This window comes from Nyctibius grandis, chromosome 4 (genome assembly GCF_013368605.1).
Source record: "Nyctibius grandis isolate bNycGra1 chromosome 4, bNycGra1.pri, whole genome shotgun sequence".
NCBI classification, from domain to species: Eukaryota; Metazoa; Chordata; class Aves; order Nyctibiiformes; family Nyctibiidae; genus Nyctibius; species Nyctibius grandis.
In genome coordinates this window covers 82,517,935-82,539,247 of record NC_090661.1, presented here as the reverse complement: position 1 = coordinate 82,539,247, position 21,313 = coordinate 82,517,935, and the positions used below count along the sequence as shown (strand labels likewise).

General features: G+C 46.2%; 1 protein-coding gene across 1 annotated transcript in view; it reads right to left on the bottom strand.

The window, feature by feature from the left end:
* PDLIM1 (PDZ and LIM domain 1) overlaps positions 1-21,313 on the bottom strand; it is a 45,973-nt gene that overhangs the window by 11,180 nt on the left and 13,480 nt on the right. The window contains exons 3-4 of the mRNA XM_068399112.1: positions 11,824-11,908; positions 408-598 (exon numbers count right to left, since the gene is read on the bottom strand). Of these exons, the coding sequence (XP_068255213.1) occupies positions 408-598; positions 11,824-11,908 (276 nt within the window). The remainder of the gene's footprint in view (positions 1-407; positions 599-11,823; positions 11,909-21,313) is intronic.

Here is a 21,313-nt window from a genome sequence, read left to right as displayed (position 1 = left end):
CTGCACTAGCCGGTACCCTTCCTGCACTAGCTGGTACCCTTCCTGCCCAGCGTTGCCCGCAAAGCCAGCACGAAACGCTAACTTTACAAAGTGCTCGTAACAAGCTATCAGGCACCTGTTCAGACCAGCAGGCTGGTATGTCATGCTGAACGCACGTGGAAACTGCGTCGGTCTCTGCTAAACAAAGAAACACAACAGCGTTAATTTCATTTCTGCATCTCATGAAACATTCCCCGCTCCTCCAAGCCCTGACCCTGGAGCCACATCCATGCTCGTGCCTCTACTTCTCTTGTCCTGAAAGAGAGCTTGTCTGGGTTAACAAATTGGTACCTTCGCAGCAAACCCACATCTCCCGGAGCCTTCCCCTGGGGCCTGGGCAGGGAGGGAGAGGCGAGGAAGATACTTACGGCTTGGTAGGCTCCGGAGCCCCAGGTGATGCTTTTGACTCCACCGCACTGTTGAAGGTCTGGATGTTCTCTGAGGAGTAGAGGCCTGCTGGGCTGTTGTACTGAGCAGTGATCACTCTGGGGGCAGAAGCCGTGGCAGCAGTGAAGGGCACCGCGCTCCGGTTGTGTGCACTTCCTACGTGCCTTACTTCCTGCATGCAAAGGAGCAAAGGCAAAAATCAGAGGTGCTCAGGCATGCAGGTGGGATGTGACAGGGCAGCCTGGAGCGAGTGGCCACTGCAATGGTGGTCTTTGCATGTGGTGTCAGCTGAGGAGCACACAACCACGACCACCAAAGAAGGTGAGTATCCCCCATATGTCATGAGGGCTCCCAGCCCCATCCTGGATGGCTTCAGGCTGACCTTCAGGACATTTCAGAGTTGACGTGCTGGGAACATAAGAGCTCAGAAACACTTCCAGAGCTATTAGCTCAAGCTGCCACACACATGGGAGCTCCTGATTTTAAGCATTCCTTGCAATTCCTGAAAGAAGGGATGATTTCTATGGAAAAGTAAAGATGAGGGGGAGAAAGAGGAGCACTCTTCAATGACATCTGAAAGTTTGGCTTTCCTTAGATAAGGGCAACCCAAAAAGAAGGATTTGTCATTACTACAAATGCTCTGGAGCATGTCTGCCCCTTCAGCTAAGGCTGGGGTTCACAGCTGTCTCTGATGAACAACTTCAGACTTTCTGGACAAGAAATTTCCACAATAAAGGTGGGAAGATGACCATTGTTAATGGAATAGACCATCCACAGACAGTGACAGCTAAATGCCAGAGACATCTTCAGGGCCAGAAGTATGAGATATCACCCCAATGTTCTGGGTTTGGTGCAAACTAGAGGCTTCCAGAGGTATTAGTGGATACTTAGAAACACTGGTTACAATTTAATAAGGGGCCAAACCCAAGTTAAATAAGACATGAGGTAAGACTCTTCTGAATCACAGGCAGTCCTAAAAAAAAAAGGGGAAATTTCTAAGCCCCATCACCAGTTCAGCAGGCTGGGAATTAGCAGCCTTGGGCTGAGATAACAACATCCAGGGCTTATTTCTCCCCAGAGAAAACACTTGACCAAAGCAAGGAGAAAGCACAATGAGGCCTCACTGGAGCAGCCAGAAGAAAGGACTAACAGTCACAGAGATGGCTGAAATACCCAGGGCTGAAAGATGGCACCAAAATGTGCATTTTGAACTGTTTCAGCCAGCTGTAGACACTGGGAATGGCTTCACTACAGGGCTAATGCCCAGTGGCACAGGATGAAACATGGCCCTTAACATTCTGGGCCCATGGTTCCCAGCTCTAATTAACCCAACCGGTTTCCCCCTCCCACTCCATACAGGCGCTGACTTCTACAGCAACAAAGGGAGATTTCACTGCCCTTTGGACGTCTCATGGCACTTGTTTGATAGCGCTATAGTTACAGGATAAACACTCACTAGAAACAAGGATGACTAAATTCCCCTACAGATTCTTCTTTAAATGACTTTTATGTCCCCAGATTTCCTTAGGCAGCTGGCTAGCATTCCCAGACTGACAGATGGGAGTCATCTCACTTCATGGCACTCAAATGTTATTTATGGCATCAAGCACAGCATAGGATCCCTCAGAGAAGAGCTGCGTGGATCCAAACACTCATGAGTTACAAGTCATTTGAAATCAGTGGGGCAGCTCAAGATGTTCAGGTGTAGGGTGGCAGGACTGCTCTCCCATGGCTTTCTAGCCCATGCATACGGATGTCAGCCATGAAGCTTTCCCACACACCAAAGACAGACAGACCCTGGAGTAATTAGCTAACCTCCCTTTGTTGCAATCTCATTCAAAGCACATAATAACGCTCATAAAAAGTCTTTCCCATGGCAGAAACTGTGGATTTTAGCAAAAAACCAATTACTTCAGCCTGTGTATCACACCACAGGGAAAAGTATCAGCAATCTTATATCAGCATTAAATACACGTTAGCCCACCAGAGGCCACAAGTAGGAGAGGGTTTCAGATGTGCACATAAATAGTTGGTTTAATGAAAGACAGAGGCTGAAGTTTTAGCCTAAAGGAGTTATACTCTTAGGTCAAATAGGCTCAAAGTTGAAATCAAGTCACAACCTGTACTGTGGAAACATTTAAGTATTAACCAAAAATTAGAGAAAGGGAAGTAATTTAGAGTATTTTTTTTTTAGCATTCTGGTTTCCTAAGGAAGTAAGGTGTCTCAATTACATGTATACACCATATGCATGTGGGCACGTTCCCACCCCCACCAAGGACCTTTGAATCTGTCAGCCAAGCCCAAATCAGTTTGACAGTGATGGAAGCTTCAAGGATATTTAAGTTCCTACAAGTGTTGAGGAAATAGACAGACAGATGGAGAAGAGAGACTGAAATCACATTAGTGCGTTGACTCCAAGAAGAACTGCAACATGCACTCAGGCACAGAATCCACATGGGAGATTTTGGCCTACTTTTGTCCACGGGTAGGTTTTCTGCTGTGTAATAACATCCAAGACCATAAATGAAGCTTTTAAATGTGTCAGGACATCTGTAGTAGCTCTCATGTGGATAAAGTCCAAGTGCAAGGTCCTGCACAGGGGTCGGGGCAATACCAAGCACAAATACAGGCTGGGCGGAGAATGGATTGAGAGCAGCCCTGAGGAGAAGGACTTGGGGGTGATGGTTGATGAGAAGCTCAACATGAGCCAACAGTGTGCATTTGCAGTCCAGAAGGCCAACTGTATCCTGGGCTGCATCAAAAGAAGTGTGGCCAGCAGGTCGAGGGAGGTGATTCTGCCCCTCTACTCTGCTCTCCTGAGACCCCCCCTGGAGTACTGCGTCCAGCTCTGGGGTCCCCAACATAAGAAGGACATGGACCTGTTGGAGTGAGTCCAGAGGAGGACCACGAACATGATCAGAGGGCTGAAGCACCTCTCCTATGAAGACAGGCTGAGAGAGTTGGGGCTCTTCAGCCTGGAGAAGACTCCGGGGAGACCTCATAGCAGCCTTTCAGTGCCTGAAGGGGGCCTACAGGAAAGCTGGAGAGGGACCTTGTACAAGGGCATGTAGTGATAAGATGAGGGGGAACGGTTTTAAACTGAAAGAGGGTAGATTTAGATCAGATATTAGGAAGAAATTCTTTAATGTGAGAGTGGTGAAACACTGGAACAGGTTGCCCAGAGAAGTTGTGGATGCCCCCTCCCTGGCAGCATTCAAGGCCAGGCTGGATGGGGCTTTGAGCAACCTGGTCTAGTGGAAGGTGTCCCTGCCAATGGCAGGGGGGTTGGAATTAGATGGTCTTCAAGGTCCCTTCCAACCCAAACCATTCTATGATTCTATGACTATAAGGGAGTTTATAACAGGTTAAATAGAGTTATCAGTGCAGAAGGTGGTGTCTGAAGATTAGACTAGAAAAATCCCATCTGGAGAACAGCGTAGGTGTATAACCTGAGAGAATACAAACAAGTATTACAAGAACAGTAACATTATAAAGGACATTTGGATAATCCAAATTCTCCAGCACTTCCTGTCACACTGTGCTGCTCTTTCTGCTCGAGTTGTGAAAGGAATTTGCAAAGAACAAGTGCTTTCACGATCCCAAGATCAAAAGATAACGTATTCTCACTGTCAAATGCATTTACCTAGGGATTTGCCAAAACTGTCAATCCAGGCCCTGTGCTGTGCAGCAGTTTTGTTAAAGCCACAGCTCCTGGAATCATGTGTTTATGTGAGAGTCTCTGACTCAGTACACACAGAAATGTGACACTCCCAAAAACCTGTCCACCAGCAGGCAAGTGAAAAAATGTTAGTACAATAACACTGCTATACTGTGCACATGTGTGAGGGGCAGCACCTGGTTTATGTAGTTCGGATGCCTGGGGTTTGCAGCATCTCCAAGACTGTGGCATTCCCAGGACCAATGCAAGGAAAAGGGGGCAAGCAGCATTAAACAGCATCCCTGGCTGGGCACAGACTGCAAGAGCCGTAAGCAATGGTCTGTTTGCAAAGGAAGAACTGGCAGTCAGACACAAGGACATACTCTTATCCAGTCAGAGCATGACCCACTCTTTCTTTGTCAATAGCATAGAGGAGCATGGCTAATATTATATCTTTTTGGAGGCATCTTCAGTTAGCACCTGCAGGCAGATTCGGCAGTGCTTGCCTCACCCTTCCTGCAAGCCATGGCACTGCCTCAGTCCCCTGACACCGGTCCTGTCTGCAGCGGCTGCAGTCAGCAGCGAGCAGGGGTACTGGCAGCGGTTATTTCGGTCTGAAGCCAGGGTAAGGAAGCTCCCAAACCTCCAGGCAGAATATTCAAGAGCAATATTTTACCACTATAAACCGATACCATGATAGTTAAATTGCTTTGTCTGCAGAAATACCAGCCTCGCTCCTCTCCTTCCTTTGCAGAGGTATGTCTCCAGAGGCGCTGGCAGAGTGATTAGCCCAAGTTAAAATGGATTAGCAACTGCACAAACTTCCCTGCCAGGGTGCTACTTCTGAACTCAGAGAGGTCTCATCTTTCTTCACTTTCAAATGAAGCCATTCTTCCAATAATCCCCTCCCTCCTCTATATGAACAAGCTCCAAGTGGCTTTGGAGCACAATCTCATGTGCTCCCAAATCCTTCAGGCAGCAGTGCAAATCCCCCCATCTCAGAGAAAAAGCTATTTCCCAATCCCAAGGACAACCAAGGTTTGTAGGACCCCAGCTCCAGGTCAAATACACAGGTCTCCTGCCAGATGGGTTTTCTGGGTGCCAGCTGTTAGTGGCAGCAGTCCTCTTCGGGGTCAGATAGGGACACTGCCATGTGCCGCAGGCACTGCACCACAGCCCTTCCAGCTGGGTGCCAAGACGCTTCCCCCACCGCCCCGCAGCCCTCCCAGCAGGGAGCCACCAGCCATGGTGGCAGGCTGCAGGGATGGGGAAAACATCCCTGCGCCAGGGCAGGAAGTGGATCAGCATTTCCTACCGCACCGGCTGCAGGCTGCGTCACAGGGAATTATCTGGGAAAACAATGGCCCCTTCCTCCCTTTCGTCCTGCTCGTGCCAGGCCATGCTCGGCGACGCTGAAGCCCAGCCTGTGAAATCCCCACAGCTGTGTCAGCTGTCACCTCCATGTCCGGGGCCGGCCAGTGACGTGGGCAGCTGCTTCCTCCTCACCATGCACCATGGACATGGCTGCCACTGTGGGACTTGCTCGTCCCAGGAACTGGGGCACAGGACTCCAGGGCAATTCCCAGCTATCAGCAAGGCAGACAGATGGACAGACAGCCCAGGATGAGTCACGTCCATCAGCTGAGCTGGGGCACATCCCAGGCATAAAGCCACCCAGACACCTCCATAGCCCCATGTGCCCTCAGGCAGGTTAGGGATGGTCTGGGGTGAGGGTGGGCTCTTGGGTCTCATCCGCTGCACAGTGACGCAGCCAAGGTCATCCCAGCTGCACTGACCTCACCACCACCAGAAACAGGAAAAACCTGGAGGCTTTTTGTACTTGCTAAATAAACTAAACCGAGGCATGAGGGCACTCCTCTCCCTGCTGCAGGGTTTTCTTCTGCCCACAGCATGGCCTGAAGGCAGCGGTCAGGGCTGGGGCCTCAGAGGTGCTGGCTACTGCCCTGCTGCCACTGCACCCGCAGCACCCCTGCCTGTCTCCTGCCCCTTCCCAAGCCACCTCCCTGCAGCCCCGTGGGGGAAGACAGGTCTAGGATGGAGCAGAGGACTGCTTGAAGCCACCTAAACCTTGTTTCAGGTGCAGGGTTGTGATTTGGAGACCAGCCAGTGTAGTTATTTCCTGAAGCTCCAGCTCTTGGAGTCATGGGATTCACTCCAAACTTATGTTTAAGTTTTTAATTAAAAAAAAAAAAAAAAAAAATAGCACCCAGGCTCTGCAGTTGCAGGGAGAAGGGAAAGCCCCCACAGCCCCACAGGCCCCCAAAGCAGCCGAGCAAGCCAGCAAAACCCGCTGCCCCACCAGGCCCCAGAAACGCAGCATGTTTTTGTGTCCCAAATGAGAGCCCAGAAGCTTGGGGCGGGCAACCCTGGATTGCACACCTCGAGAGCCACGCCACGAGGAAACAAGATTAAACATTTCTCAGTATAAACGTTTATTCAGCTCTAAGAAAATGGGCCCCTGACCAAACCTCAGTGAACAAGAGCACTCTGGTCCCACAGGTGGGGAAGAAGAGCAGAGACTGGCAGCCAAGCCACCCTGGCCCCATCCTCGCCCTTGCAAAGCTGCCCGGGGAGCTCAGGCCGTGCTCGTGCCTGGCTGGCGTGCCGGGGGGAGGCGGCTCACGCCAAATGTGCAGCAGCAGCTCAGAAGAGGGCCTCTTCATGGCAAACTCTACCCCATGCTATGTTTCATCAGCTGCAATCACAAGTATTAAGAAATGCCTTTACTTTCACCTCTCCCTCTGTTATTGTTTGGGGTTTTTCAGCTATGGAAAGATCTTTTGCAATGCTTTGAAATCCAATTAGAAATTAGGAAGGGTTTGGGCTTTTGTTATTGTAGGGGGGTAAAACAACAAGGCTGGCTTCCCACATCCTCTCCCTCCACATCCCCAACACATTCCACATCAATGCGGTAACGCCTTTTAACCAAAAACAGCAGGTCGCGATATGCCAGCGTAGTTCCCTCGTCTGAAACACGACACTGTTACTTTATATACCTATTGCTTCACACATTGCCCACACATGCATGGCCTTATCAAAGGCCAAGCCAGCCACACACCCAGTTTTACAGCTCCTGCCTTCTCTGTATCCAAGGAGATAAAACACACAAGATGGAAACAATGACATCACTCTGTGAGGATGAGGAGGACAGGGCAGGCACTCTCAAGAAGACTTGGGAAGACAGAAGTGGCTGTCTGTCTCTGCCATCCCACAAATACCATGATTCACCTCCAGAGCTCCTCTGGCTGCATGTCTAAGGTTACTTCTCATTTAAAAACACAAAAAACTTCTCATTTAAAAAACAAACAAACAAAATGTTTTCATCCTCACGTTTGAAAGCCCATAGCTTCTGTGGTTAAGAAGAGCTGATCCATCTCAAACCAAGAGTTTTCACTGACATTCTTGAGGGGTGACGTTAATACTTGTGCCTTGCTGCAAATGGGGTATGTGGCCTTCAGGGAGCTGGACAAGCTTTTTTGAAGACAGTTCTGGTGTTGACTGCCCTCGAAGCTGGTCTCGCAGCTCATTCCCTACATGAGCTCACCATTGACCTCAATGTCCTACAAATACAGGGGAAAAACAAAAACAAAAACAAAACACCACCACACAAACCTCCTTCCACAGAGCCCAGGTCTGACAAGACACAGCACAGTCTGAGGGATAAAGTTTTATTGTTTATTTTACCAAGGGGCAATACAGCCACGCACACCTGCACATGGGTCCAGAGCTTAATGCCTGGCCCAAGGTCATCAAAGATCATGGCAGAGTCTGAAGTTATGCTGGTCTCTGGTCAGTGTCATAAGCATTAAAATTACCTTAGCCACCAAGTAACTTGTTCTGTCTTGCTGTGATCACTTTTCTCAAGAAACATTAAGCAGAAAGGAGAGTCAGATGTGTTATTTTAATCTTTCCCACTGTGGTGAGGAAAAACTCTTGATGGGAAAAATGACACTGAGTGACTGCCCTTAGGATATGGGTGAGAAGTGCAAGTGAAATAATTGAATAAATATACTAAGACAACTCTGTCATTTCCTTCCCCTAATGTTGCCATGGTCACATCCAAAACAAAGCTGGCTCAGCCTCTGAGCCATCACCACTGACAAGCTGCTGCACCTTTTGATGAAATGTGATTTTGTCATCACTCTTGCCTCAGTTTAAATTAATTTAGAAGGATAAAGATAATGGCAATGAAATAATAATAAGGCTGTAGCTCTTTCATGGGCAAAGGTCAGCTTAGACAATGAAGTCAGTCTTGGGACTCAGGACTTCAGGGAATGCATGGGAGAATGTCTTTTTATTTTCCAAAAGCACATGAAAGTATCTTAAACTTGCATTCCAAGTAAGGGAAAACACTTCTACAGGATGACACAGCATTTCACCAAGCATCAGTCTCCAAAAGGATTACAGAAGTAAACAAAAAATCTATTTCAAAAGGGGCAAAAAATGCATAAGCAGTGATCTTAAAACATGTATCTAGTCATACAGTTGAGACAAGCCAAAAATTAATTTCTTTTGCAAGATCTTTTGCAAAGATCTAGTTATTTAACTGCACCAATAAAATGGGAAGAGGAAAAGAAGGTGGACAAGTGTGAGAAATTTCAGTTAAGATATTGAAGGTAGGAGAGGCAACATCAAACTATCTAATTCTAAGAAAGGTGGAAACTTATTTGAAAAACTGCAGTCCAATTTCTACAGCAAAGGTTTTAAAGAATTTTTTTTGAGCCTGAAGTCAGTCTATTCACATGTATGATGATATTTCTGCATTCAAAGGGCCGTGTGCAAAACCAGTGAGAAACATCATCAGAGGACCCTGGATCAGGACTGAAATGAACCACTTGGACTCAGTATGTCCTATTTTCTTTGGTAAGTGAATTAATAAGTGTTCTGCACGAGACTGTTGCCAAGGAAAGCAAATATATTGTTTTCACTGGCGAGCAAGTTAGAAAAACCTGAACAGCTCAGCGCTGCCTTCAAAGATTCAACTCTACTCACAACTTCTACCCATCCTGTTGGAAAAGTGAGATCAGTATCTTTGTGGTAAAATTCATAGCAGTTTGCCATGCTGGTATATATATGCACAGCATCTTCTGCACTCTGCTGATGCGCAGCAGGCCTGGCTGAAATCCCTGGTGAGGCTTGCAAAGACGCAGCCCCAGAGTGACTTGGCCGACGCTTGCCCCAGCTCTGGCAGGAGTCGGCATGCTCTGCTGACTTCATGCTCCAAGCAGACAGACCTCTCCACAAACCTTAATTGCTGCAGTCAGCTACTGAAAAAGGAAACGGGTGTGTATTTAAAAAAAAAAAAAATCAACCTTAAAACTTAATGGTGTTCATGACACTTTTCTTTGGCACAGCAGACTACGATGTTCAGGCACTGTTAAGCAGTAAGAGTAAATGGGAGCTTGTGGTTTGGAGACATGATACATCTTCCCTCATGCTGCGAAATTCCTCTGTTTGAGTATGCGGCAGGCAGAGCCCTTTAAAGGAAAGTCCCGTGCTCTGAATAACAGCAAGCCCCATTTACACAGGCAACTCTAAATGACTTAATTGTCTTCATTTTAGGGACTGTAAGAAGAAAGGCAAGACTTCTGTGAGAGCTTGAATTTTCCTTTTCCACCAGGAAATAACTCTCCTAGTATCAGCCACCACAAGGGGTCAAAGCCTAATTTCCAGACAACAGTTTGTTCCTAGTGCAAGATGAAGACAAGGATCAGTGCTCAGAGATAAGGATTGTAACAGGAATCTCTCCACAGTCAGTTTCTCACCAATTCTCCTGCTGAAGTCAGTTACAGGTTGGTATCAACAAATTCAGCTGGGCCACACTTACAAACTGGCAGCATCAGGATATCTAGATAATGGCCAGAGCTAGAACCAGGATTAGGACTAAGGTAAGGGTTTAGGAGGGGATGTGCACCACCACCATGATTATTGCTGAATCCTGCACAGTCTGACCTTCGTGATGCCCTTTACTTGGATTTTAGAAAGCAGGGCATGACTTGTAAGTCAAAGACTTAAGGTTAGTCCCTCTCACCCATGTTTCTCACCGAGTTGGAGTAGGCTCCCTGGAACAGTCCAGGGCTGACTCACATACAAACACTCCACCCAGAGGGCAGCTGACTAAAGAAGAGCCATTGATTAGGGTTAAAACTGCCATAGAAAATGAGCTTAAGTAAGAGGTGACATCAGTGAATTGAAATAGCCTATGTTTAGTACTTGACCAGCAGTGAATATCTATCCAGTGACCCAGGCTGGACTGAGGGGAAAAGTGTGGTGGTGGGGCAGCTAGTGACAGCGGGGGCTGCAGCAGCAGCAGGTTTCTTGCTGCAGTTAACTAAGCTTAGTGAGCTACATTAAACTCCTGCTTGGCATGTGCAGTGCCCTATGTGTAATTCTGGGGCATTTAGCTAAATTCTGGTTAATGGCTGGGTTAGGGACTTGGTCTCTAGGACCAAGTCTCCTGCTGAATTAAACAGCCCTCTGAAGCCTAGCAGCAAAGCTTCAGTACAGACTCTGCCCCAATCCTTTGGCCAGAGATAGCCCCCAGGTCTCAAGGTTTGCAGCAAAACATCTCCAGAGCTTGGGCAGCAGAAGACACAGACCAGATCTCAGCTCAACAGTGTCACAGGCAGGTGTCACGGCACAGCCCCAGCCCAAACTAAGTCCAAATGGCTCAGTCTCACACTGCGCCTTGGCTGAGTTACGAAATACCTGGAGAATGCCGCACCGCATTCTCGAGCCAAGCAACACACAGCAGCTCAATGTGAAAGGGAGCATGGACAGATCCCAGGCCAAGGTCTATCAGGGTGTTGCTGCACATGTGTTACTTTAGGTTCAGGTCCTTTCCAACCCAGACATACATATTAGCACTTAATTGACTGCACAGTCAAACTAGTTTTATCTCTACTTATCCAGCTAGAAGGATTCACATGGGATGCGTCCTAGGGCTAGAATCCATGTCACTGCCCTGGTGAAAATCCTGAGAAATGCCATTGATTTTAGTGCAGTTATTATAGACTTTTGCAGTGTGACCTCTAAACGTAGCCTAGGCAACGCCCTTGCACAGATCACTGTTATTACTACGTTTACTTGACAGAGGCAGCAGACCAATGAAGCAAGGCTGTCAACAGGTTACAAAACCAACCTCCTAGACAGAGGCTGCAAGATCTGCCACACAGATAAATATGTACAAGGCTGGTGTATTTCCCTTCCACTTTCTCCACAGCTAGATTGCTAGTAAGAGCCTGCTATGCAAGAGGGAAAAAAACAAAACAACAAAAAACCCAACCAACAGAAAACACTAAGAATGAATCATTTTCCTCCCCTCTCAAGACCTTTCTTCTTATCGATGAAAATCAACAGGCTTAGCAACAGCAGCAATGATTTATTGGGCCACACCTCTACAGTGCCTTCTGTGCCCTATGATAGGTGTGAGCACACAGATGGCAGGAGGCAACACCTCTGATCCAAGCAGCTTACCCTTGGCAAGGTATCCGACTAGCTCTCCACAGCAGCAGGCTTCTCACCACAAGGTAGGCAGTCTGTCTCTGAATGTTTCCAAGGGCCACGTGATTTCTAGGAGGTACGGGGCATGATACTATCCCCAGTGCGACCAACAGTGTGACACATGCTCAGCTCCTTGGAGGATCGGGCCAGAAACCACTCCGAAGTCGGGCAGGAGTAAGTGGGAACAAGAAAATGCAGATACTCCATTACTTACCTGTGGCTGAGAGGCCAGATTCATCTTATAAGGATGCGTCTTTCCCTCCTCATTTACAAGTGGTGACCAGACTTTTGACTCTGTTCTGCAACATACAAATTTTGAATAGTTAATCTGTTTTCATCACTGAGCGTCATTATTGTTATTAAAAGAGTTGAAGTTCATCAGTTTCCCAAATATCTCCCCAGTCTTTTGTATAGAGCACTTTGCACATCAGGAGGAATCTCGACAGCCTCATTTTAGGCACGTAACTTGGATGGTTTAGTTATGTTGTATGAGGTCCTTGGAGAAAAGACAGGATCTCATCAGCAACTTTCCTGGCTTATCATTTGGGACTCCACTGGTGAAATATCAAGCATGGGCTCCAACCCAGGCAGCAGAGTTGGGGGTCACCCAACAGCAGAAGCTGAAGATATCTCTTACATGCAGATCCTTTAATTAAGTGGGACAATTCACATTACTGTGCTTTTCAGCTTTTATGGGTAGCCGGGAAGAGGAACGATTCTTGTCTGTATTGACTATACAGAGAACATCTTGTTCTTGAAGTTGGGTTGCCTTGGATAAGCTAAAAATGTTTTGTTTTGGGTCTCCGGAATTTTCTTCTTATTTATACAGTGGTATCCATGATGAACAAACAGAGGCTTTTGGGAATTATTAAAAAAAAAAAAAAGTGTCCAAGTCTGCAATGGGACTAAGAACTGAGATGACATAATGTGTCAGAGAAAGTCTACATAACCTTTACTGGTCTGTGGTCTGACCCAATTACTCACAGCAGCCTGAAACACAAGTCTCTGACCAAAACCAACCACTTTTACCATCATCATTCTAGAGTTTTGCTATGTCCCAAAGAACAACAGACAAACAAGTGGTGAGGAAGAAGTAGAGTGCTTAGATTTGCTTAAGATACTTTGTGGGAAACACACGCTACCTACATTTCTCGGAAGTACAGACAGTAGTTAGCATCTCAGAGGGACTAAACAGTGCCACTTTCCCCGAACTTCTTAACAGTAGGGAACAAGTGGCTGCAGTATTGCTGAATGAAAACCATTGTTCAATGCTAAACATTGCATCACATGGCAACCAGATGGCTGATAAACTCTTAGGATGAGTTTTGAAAACCATGTCCTGTTTTGAAGGAGCCCTTTGTAGAACGTGCAACTGCAGATAGATGTGTGTCCCAGATATTTGTGGGTCCAGGGCCAGCTACAATTTAAGTACTTAGCAAAACAGGAATGCTTCCACTGAGAATTAACTGGATAACTGGAAAGAGACTTTAAACAGAAAAGGCTTATAAAACTGACAAGGATGGAGAAACAGGGTACAGAGCTACCCACAACAAATTCAATCTGGTCTACACCATTCCTCTAAAAGCCCTCCAATGTCAGGACATTCTTTAAACAGCCCAAACTTAACTGTAACGCACATGTATATCCCAGACATTTGCTGCGTAAATAGTATTTTAATACTTACACCCAGAAGGTAGCTCAGTGGGAGGAGATGCGAGGCAGCATTCTCACTCAGGGAAGAGGAGAAATTTTATTGACCTGCTATTGCATCTGTTGTACTCTGGACTTTACAAAGAAGAAACCTGGAGGAAGTCTGCTGTGCTGTATCTCCTTTCACAGGAAAGTACAAAGACACGGGTCACACCAGATACCATCCTTTACAAGCATTAAGGTACAGCAAACCTTTGACTCCAGGCTATTCCACCCTACGGGCTCAGCTGCAGTGCTGATACCTGACAACCTACATCGCCCAAATCCTGGTGTCTCGTGAGCTGGGGCACACAGACTAACAAATATGAATGCAACAGCTGCATGGGATCAGACCTATGCCAATCTGATCATTATCTTGTCTCAACAGCTGCTGTTACTGGATGCACAACGTACCCCAGGTGAATATAAAACAACCACTCCCTCCTTCCTTCTGGCAGCCCCGTGCTTTAAGGTGCCAGAGGGATCAGCAATTTTACACAGATTATGGCTATCAAGCCTGACAAAGTCACAGCCATCTCTAAGATGGCTGTATTTTGCACCTGAAGACTGTGTTTGCACAAAGGGGAGCAGCCCATCGACCAATGCAAAGCCTCATTCCTTGAAAGTGTTCGGCGATCACATGTGACCAAGTTTCATCTCCTCTGGAAAAACAGGGGACACAGCAAAGTATATGGAAATCAAATACCCTGCCAGTCAGGCTGTAAGCAAGTGGACATTGGCTGGAGATGAAAGAGCAGTTCAGAGAGCATTAAACACTTCAGCTGATTTCTAGCATAAGGCATCCCTGTGCCAGTTCTCACTAGCAGTGATCTAAGTACTTTTGAGGTAGATTTTTTCTTTTACAGCAGTTTAATATTATTGGATTTCAGAACCACCAAAAGACCCTATTCAGACTGAAAATTTAAGTTTAGAGCAGGGCAATGTATGAACATGGAGCAGAAACTTCCCCCCAGGCACTCGCTTTTGTCCCACAGCCCCTCACTCAATGCATTTGAGGTGACACAGCATGTTGGTCTTCTACTGTAGGGGAGGCAGCTATAGCCAACTACTGCAGCGAATGGGGGGTTTTGACCAGATTTTTCTCCCTTATTTATTAGCAAAGCAAAAGCACAAGTTTGTTTCCCAGCCTGCTGCCATTCTGATCTGTCAGTGGATATAAATGGAAGCAGCAAGGTCACTCCAGGCTTTACTTTCAATCCAGTTTAAAAGTTATCCAAACAGAAAGGTTAAATAGCCCATGCGGTTATCCCTCTAAGGCTTGGAGGATAAAGCTTCCCTTTGTCTTCACAACAGCTGTGGCAGAGCCTTCAGCCACTCTCAACAGCCCTTTTATGGCCCCAGCCAAGCCACAAAGAGGAGACAGCGTTGCTCTCCCTGGCTTTGCCTAGCAGGGCTTTCAAGGCGCATGCCCCATCCCACTGCACTGCCTGTGGAGCCCACAGTCTGCAGGTCATCGGTAGGACTGCTACAGTCCCAGCTCTCAGCAAGGGTTTCCTGGCTCTGCTCCTGCTGTTAATGCCTCCACTTTTACTAAGGTGTGGCAGGAGAAAGAGAAATAGCACTTAAAAGTTCACCTTATGTCCCACTGCTGGCCCAGGACTTAATTTCTGAAAGGCAGGGCAGTGTGGACTCAAGGCACAGACAGTACAGCAGACTGGTTAGACTCATCATGTTTGTATCTTATCTATATGTTTTCATATCTTAGTTATATGAAGCAGGGAACAGGCGTCAGAGTAGATAGCTCAAACCCAGCCTTGGCAATGGTGCCTTCAGTTCACAGCAGGCTGCTACAGGTAGGACTGTAGTGGCTTTCTGGAGGATTTTTTCCAAATTTGGGGGAGAGGACCGCCAGCCACAAAACTACCTCCGTGCTCCCCATGCCGAGGCAGTACCCCTGCCACTGAGAGTGGCCATGCTAGCAGGGCTGCCAGACCTGCCTCTCCACCGGTGGCATGGCTGGATGTCCAACAGCCTGCTAGGGAATCCCACCCTGTCTTTGGTGAAAGCCAGCAGGCTTCGGCAACCCCACAGGATCTCACAGACTCCTGCTTAAATTGATGAATGTTTATTTTATAACATGGTTTCTAAAGCATATTCTTTCAAATGAGACTCCAGCAGAGAGCAACACTCAAACCGTGCAGAAAGAGAAGACAAAAACATGACACAAACAAGCCTGGGAACAAGTGCCAAGCAAATTAATTGCAGGCACATGGATATACAAACTTCGTCACATTTGCAATTTACATTTCCACACTGTTTCCTTACTACAGGAGAGGGAGCAACCAAGACAGGGTCAGGGAATGAGCCATGCATTTGCTGTTTCATCCAGGCAGAAACCAAGACCTAAGGTTAGAAAGAAATTTCTCTGATGCTAGTTTGGATGGGGAGGTACTGGTAGGAAGGGGAGGAAGGAAACTACATGCGAGTCAAGGCAGGAATCTGAAGAGGCATTTACAAAATACAACATTTTTCAAGAAGCTTGGCTTGAACATGGTGTAATATAAACATTACAAGAGCCTAGATTTTGCTATCAATGCTTTGCGTGCAGAGCTGGGCCATAGCTTCAAGGGAGAATACAGAGTTGGAAAATGAGGGTCTAATTCCGTGTGACAGGAACTGTGTAAGTTCCATAAAGAAGAAAGGCACATTTACATTCCCATTTCAAACACTGGGATGGACGTGACTAAGATATCAAAGTAGCAAATAAACCCGTAAAGATTGAAAAGTTCCTTGTGCAACATGAAGTTTGCTAGCTGAAAAATGAGGAAAGACCTAAAGAATTATCTTTCAACCCTCCCCAGAGTTTTAGACAGGCATTTTAATAATGTTTAGAAACTAACCACAAGATCTCTCAGGCTACCAGGAAGGTACCTTTTAATCAGCCTTTTAGCTACAACAGCTGCAAAGTACATGCCCTTGGATTTAAACATGAGCAGACACTTTTAGCAGCCATCCATTAATTGGTAAGCAAAACTGTACTCAGGCTGAATGCAGCCTATTGCCACTTCAAACGGCAATGCTAGTCACAACTTCCTAGAGACAAGAGGCCCCAAATTCATTTCTTCATGCATGGCCCTCTGCTCCTTGCGTTTCAGGTGTCTCTTCACACAACCACTAAAAACAAAAGGGCAACTCCCTACACAGAAGAAGCAACAGAAGTTTATCACAAGCAGTTTCACAAGAGTTACGAAGGACAAAACACACCTGACTGCTCAGACTCACACTGTTATTCCACTAGCCAGCTACAGAGTTAACTACTTCTGCCTCACCAAAGACGCTGTAAAAACATAACAAATGCCAAGTTCAACTTGCCAAAACGACTTTGAAGGTGCCAATCATCAGTAAAAGCTGCTGGCATGCACCCAGGAGGGCTAGGAGCACCACCCCAGCCATGGAGAGGTTGTGAGCTGCCATGGAGGGCCAGGCAACCTGCATGCCCTTATATAGCTGCACACAGAGCACCAGGCTTTTCCCAGGGCCAAGAGAATTATTAGTAAGATGACAGAGCTGGAAAACTCTTTTTGGCAGGGAAGCAAAAAGCAAACCTAAATGAGTCAACAGATTTCACCAACTTCCTAGAACACAAATTTGAGCCTATTGTGGCTTTGTGCAACTAGTCCCCACAGCCGAGACCTGGGAAGACATGGAGCAAGCAAGAGTGTAACTGAACCTACTTAATAAAACACAGATGACATCACACACATGCTGTCGTCTTCTTCATAAGCACCTACACATGATCCTTTGACAATGCATTTAACATGTGCTGGTAGCATATCTGACTTCCCTGATCCTAGCACTTTTCAAAGAAAAATACATAGCTTCATTCCTTGGCATCATTTTTAGCCAAGTAACAGACTGTTTTGCAAACAAAAAAGGTGCATTAATATATTACATACTGGCAAGCAGGGCTGCAGAAAAGCAGCTTGAAATTTGAAGAAAAGACAGTAGGAGCAGAACAAGAGATTACATGTTTGCAATTCCTTTTCACAAACATTCTTCTCTTATTACCACCCCCAACCTGCCTCCAGACGTAGAGGGAACGACAGACTCACTGTAGGAACACTTCTTTTTTGTTGAAATAAACTCCATATAAATACACACTTTACCTTTGAGTTACTCGGGGCTGCACAGTTCCACCACCCATTTGGTGACTAAAGCCACAGGCAAAGAGCCATGTGTTTTAGAAATAATTTTCACCTGTGTGAAAATTATATAAAAATGTGCTGCAATGAACACTTGTCTGCTTTTGTACATCTGCAGCTACAGCTACACAGAGCTATGTGTCAAATTTATCATGAGCATTACAATGACATTGGTGATGCCCAGATCTTTTGACTATCAGGTGAATTTTGCGGTAGGAGAATTTGTTCTTCCTGAGCCTTCCCTTCTTTGAGTGCTCTTTGTCAGAGCAAGCATCTTTTCCAAAATACATTAAGTTTCCAAAGGAGGCTGATAGCTTTCTCCAGTCTGTTGAACATGTCTTGCTGCTTACCCCCATTAAAGGAAAATCAGAGGTGTGCTTGGAAGGGGTGCAGCCTGGGGAGAGGCTTTGCTCAACCCTAAAATGTCAGTGCAATGACATACACACCCTACCTGAAAAAAAAAAAAAAAAAAAAAAAAAGAGCAGCTCTTCTCCAAGACTCAAGATCCAAAACTTCATTTTTCCTATGAATGAGAAAGGCTCAAAAATCTGCTTGTGAAATTTCTCAGTTTAGCAACCAGGCAGTTTTGGGATGACTGAAGCACACTGTCTGCTGTAGGTTGGCCTTTCTGCGTGTAGCATACAAAACCATGGTGCTGAGCTTGATTTTACACTACTGAAGACAATAACGGAACTTTTATTTGGTTTCTTTGGAATGACGTTTCTAAAAGCACTCTCTAGCCTGAAACAAAAAGCAAAATGAATGAACAAACACAGGCTCAGAAAAGAGCAGGGAGCTGCTAGACATGCTGAGTTCAGCAGGAATTCTTGAACACCCCCTTTCGAGGCAGAAAAACAGACCTTTCCAACTCTGTTCACGTGTCAAACAGCAAAGCACCTGGCAGTGCCACTTAGAAGAGCACATTCAGAGAAAGCAATTTGTGGCTGGGTTTTAAATCCTAGGAAATGAACAGATTTGCACCTTTGGGTGAAAAAGCAGGCCAGGCATGTTTTCTTTAGCTAGTAATTTGATCCATTTTTAAGGGTGACATGTGTTAGACTAGATTTCCTGCCTACAATCTGATCTGAAATATTTTTGGACTGTTACCATCGTTAAGGAAAATACCGAAACAGGAAACATTGGAATGCTGTTGATATTCACAATCAAGTACACAGTGCAAACAGCATTTCCTTTACCAGAAGTGTTTAAGTCCTTTCAATTCTCTACATTTACACTTCTCTTAAATAATCGTTAGTACAGCCAAACATGAAGACATCTTAACTGCTTGGCTACCATTAAAAGAGAAGAGGGTTGCATGTTTGCAGAACACACACATATAAAGTTTGTTTTCGTCCACAGAAGAGGACAAGAAGACGACAAGCATAGTGCAATATTTCCCTAAAACACTCTTCCAGCCTCCAGCTACTTGCAGCTTAAGGGCTTTCTGCAGCAAAGATACTGCCATGGGATATAACATCCTTTATAGATTTGTCTTCCATTAATTCACCCAGTCTCCTCTTGAGCCCACGTGCACTTTTAGCATTCACAGCAAAGTCACAAATGAAGTCTCCACTGTCACGACAGTGTTGACTCTTTGGTGGAACTGAGACATCTGATGTGAGCTCAGACCCATGTCTCAAATCCATCCTGACACGATCTTGCTGCCACCCTGAATGCAGGTCAGAGAGTGTTTTGCACAGGTAATCATTTAAATGAGTAATCATTTAAAATTCATCAGATATGAAATTAAAAATCCCTAAGGATTTATGCTTTCACAAGACATCTCTATGATGGTGAGTAGAAAAGATGGACTGGAAGACTTCTCACTCAGGAAAACCTGGCACAACTGGGCACATCCTCAGCACCAGCTGTGTGTGATGCTCCAGCCCATGGAGCTGCTGCCCTGTCAGACCAGTGGTCCTTGACAGCACAGCTACTTGGTACAACTGATTCAGCTAACAAGTTACAACTGCAGAGCATGGAGACCAGACCCAAGAGTTGGTGGTGTTGAAGTGCAAATGATACACTTTCCTTTTCATACTCAGCCAGCCACTTACAGAGCTACTTCAACAAAGAAAAAACTTCCAGCTTTGACCCGACTGTATTGTCAGCTTTCCTCACTAACTATATGGTCAAGCCTTACTGACAGGGTTTGGCCCACCAAGGTTCAGGAAGCCCAAGCCCTACCACCTGGCCAGGTGGCACGCATTTTCCCAACTGCCTTCCACCCTCTCCACCTCCATTGCAATGCTCTTCCCTTCTTCACAGAGGAGGGCTGACCACCAACCCATAGTCTGCTTTCCTCACCCATTTCCTCTATCCTAAGTTGAACAGGAAGACGAAGCATGGGTTCCAACTGTTTTAAAATGCCTCTTCTGTCACCCCTCCAGGCCTCCTCTCAAGATGTTCCATTTTAAGGTCTTGGCCTTAGACTGCAAAGTAAAGAGGGGCTCCAGCCTCAGCAACAAAGACTACGTAGCATTTCTGACCACCGAGTCCAGCTGCATTTGGGACAACACAGTTATGGGGGCCCAGAAGGAAACAGCTGGGTGCTAGGGATAAAATATTCTCAACAGAGCACAACCAGGAAAAACCACATGAGGCACACTACTGTCTTTTGGCATTAAAGAGCAGCTTTCTCCTCTGAGAAGGCCTCCTAGAGTATCATATTCCCCAATACAAACATCTCTGGCAGCTATCAAGTCTCCAAACAAGTAAGTAATTCTTCTCTAAGCAGAACTTTACTCCCAAAGAAGGAGGAAGAGCAAAGACTTAAAGTCTCCTACAGTCACCTAAAATGGATTTTACATAGAGCAATGGGTAGTAATATCAAACACTATAAGTGGATCAGTAGTCAGATCACTGCTTTCACGTCCTTGAGGTCTTGACACTCTCCTTGGCCATTTTGTCAGCAGCACTCATCAATCAGTACAGGCGCAGAAGTGTCCAACACACACTCATGCTACCTCATTGAAAGGCGGTCTTGAAAAAGAGTTGGACTGTGCTAACTCAAAGCCCCTGCATGGTTTTACACAGCTGCACATCCAGCCAGAAATCTCTCCCTGGGCAGCTTCCACACCCAAGGCTGATGAAGCATGCATGGGTTAGCTATAAAGTTAACGACTTTGTAATTCACATTAGCAAACACATTTTACAGACTCAATGATCTGTAAGAGTGAGCTTGCCTGTGGGCTGAAAGAGCCCTTGCCTCTCCTCCTCTCTCCCAGCCAGAACCACATGGCACTGGTTTGCTAAGTCAAGCAAATGGATATTTCAGAGAGGAAAAGGAGCACTCCTTTGCAGGAAGATTACAGGCTGCCAAGTTAGAGGCCAGTATGAGAAACTCTGGGCCCAACAGGCTCCTGCAATGCTTACCCTCCATTCACACTGCCTGCACTGTGCTCCATTCTTCCCTCTGAAGTCCCTCAATGAGTTGTCAGGCTTTTTTTGGCCAAGACTCATCGCTTCTTCCTGAACTGGGAAATGCCTGCTGAACTACTGGCATTATCCAAGCTACAGTAAAAGATTTCTTTTTATCACAGAAAATCCCTGAACAACTGAACTACTGTGTCATTTAAAGCATGCTTTTGCACTCCTCCTGAAAGCAGTTCCCCTGCATCTGCTGTGAAGCTGTTGGACAATCACTCTGGGGGAAGGCGACCACAGGAAAAACTCACTCCAGAGCAACTAGAAATGCCACACTGCATCTACCATCTGACTTCGACAAGTGCTGGTACCCACAGCTGCAACTCAGACCAAGATGAAGCATAAATCCCCAGCACCCTCGAAAAAATAGGCTCCAGTTCTTTTAAACAGCAATGGGTCAATGCAAAGCAGACCCCTGCCTTCTCA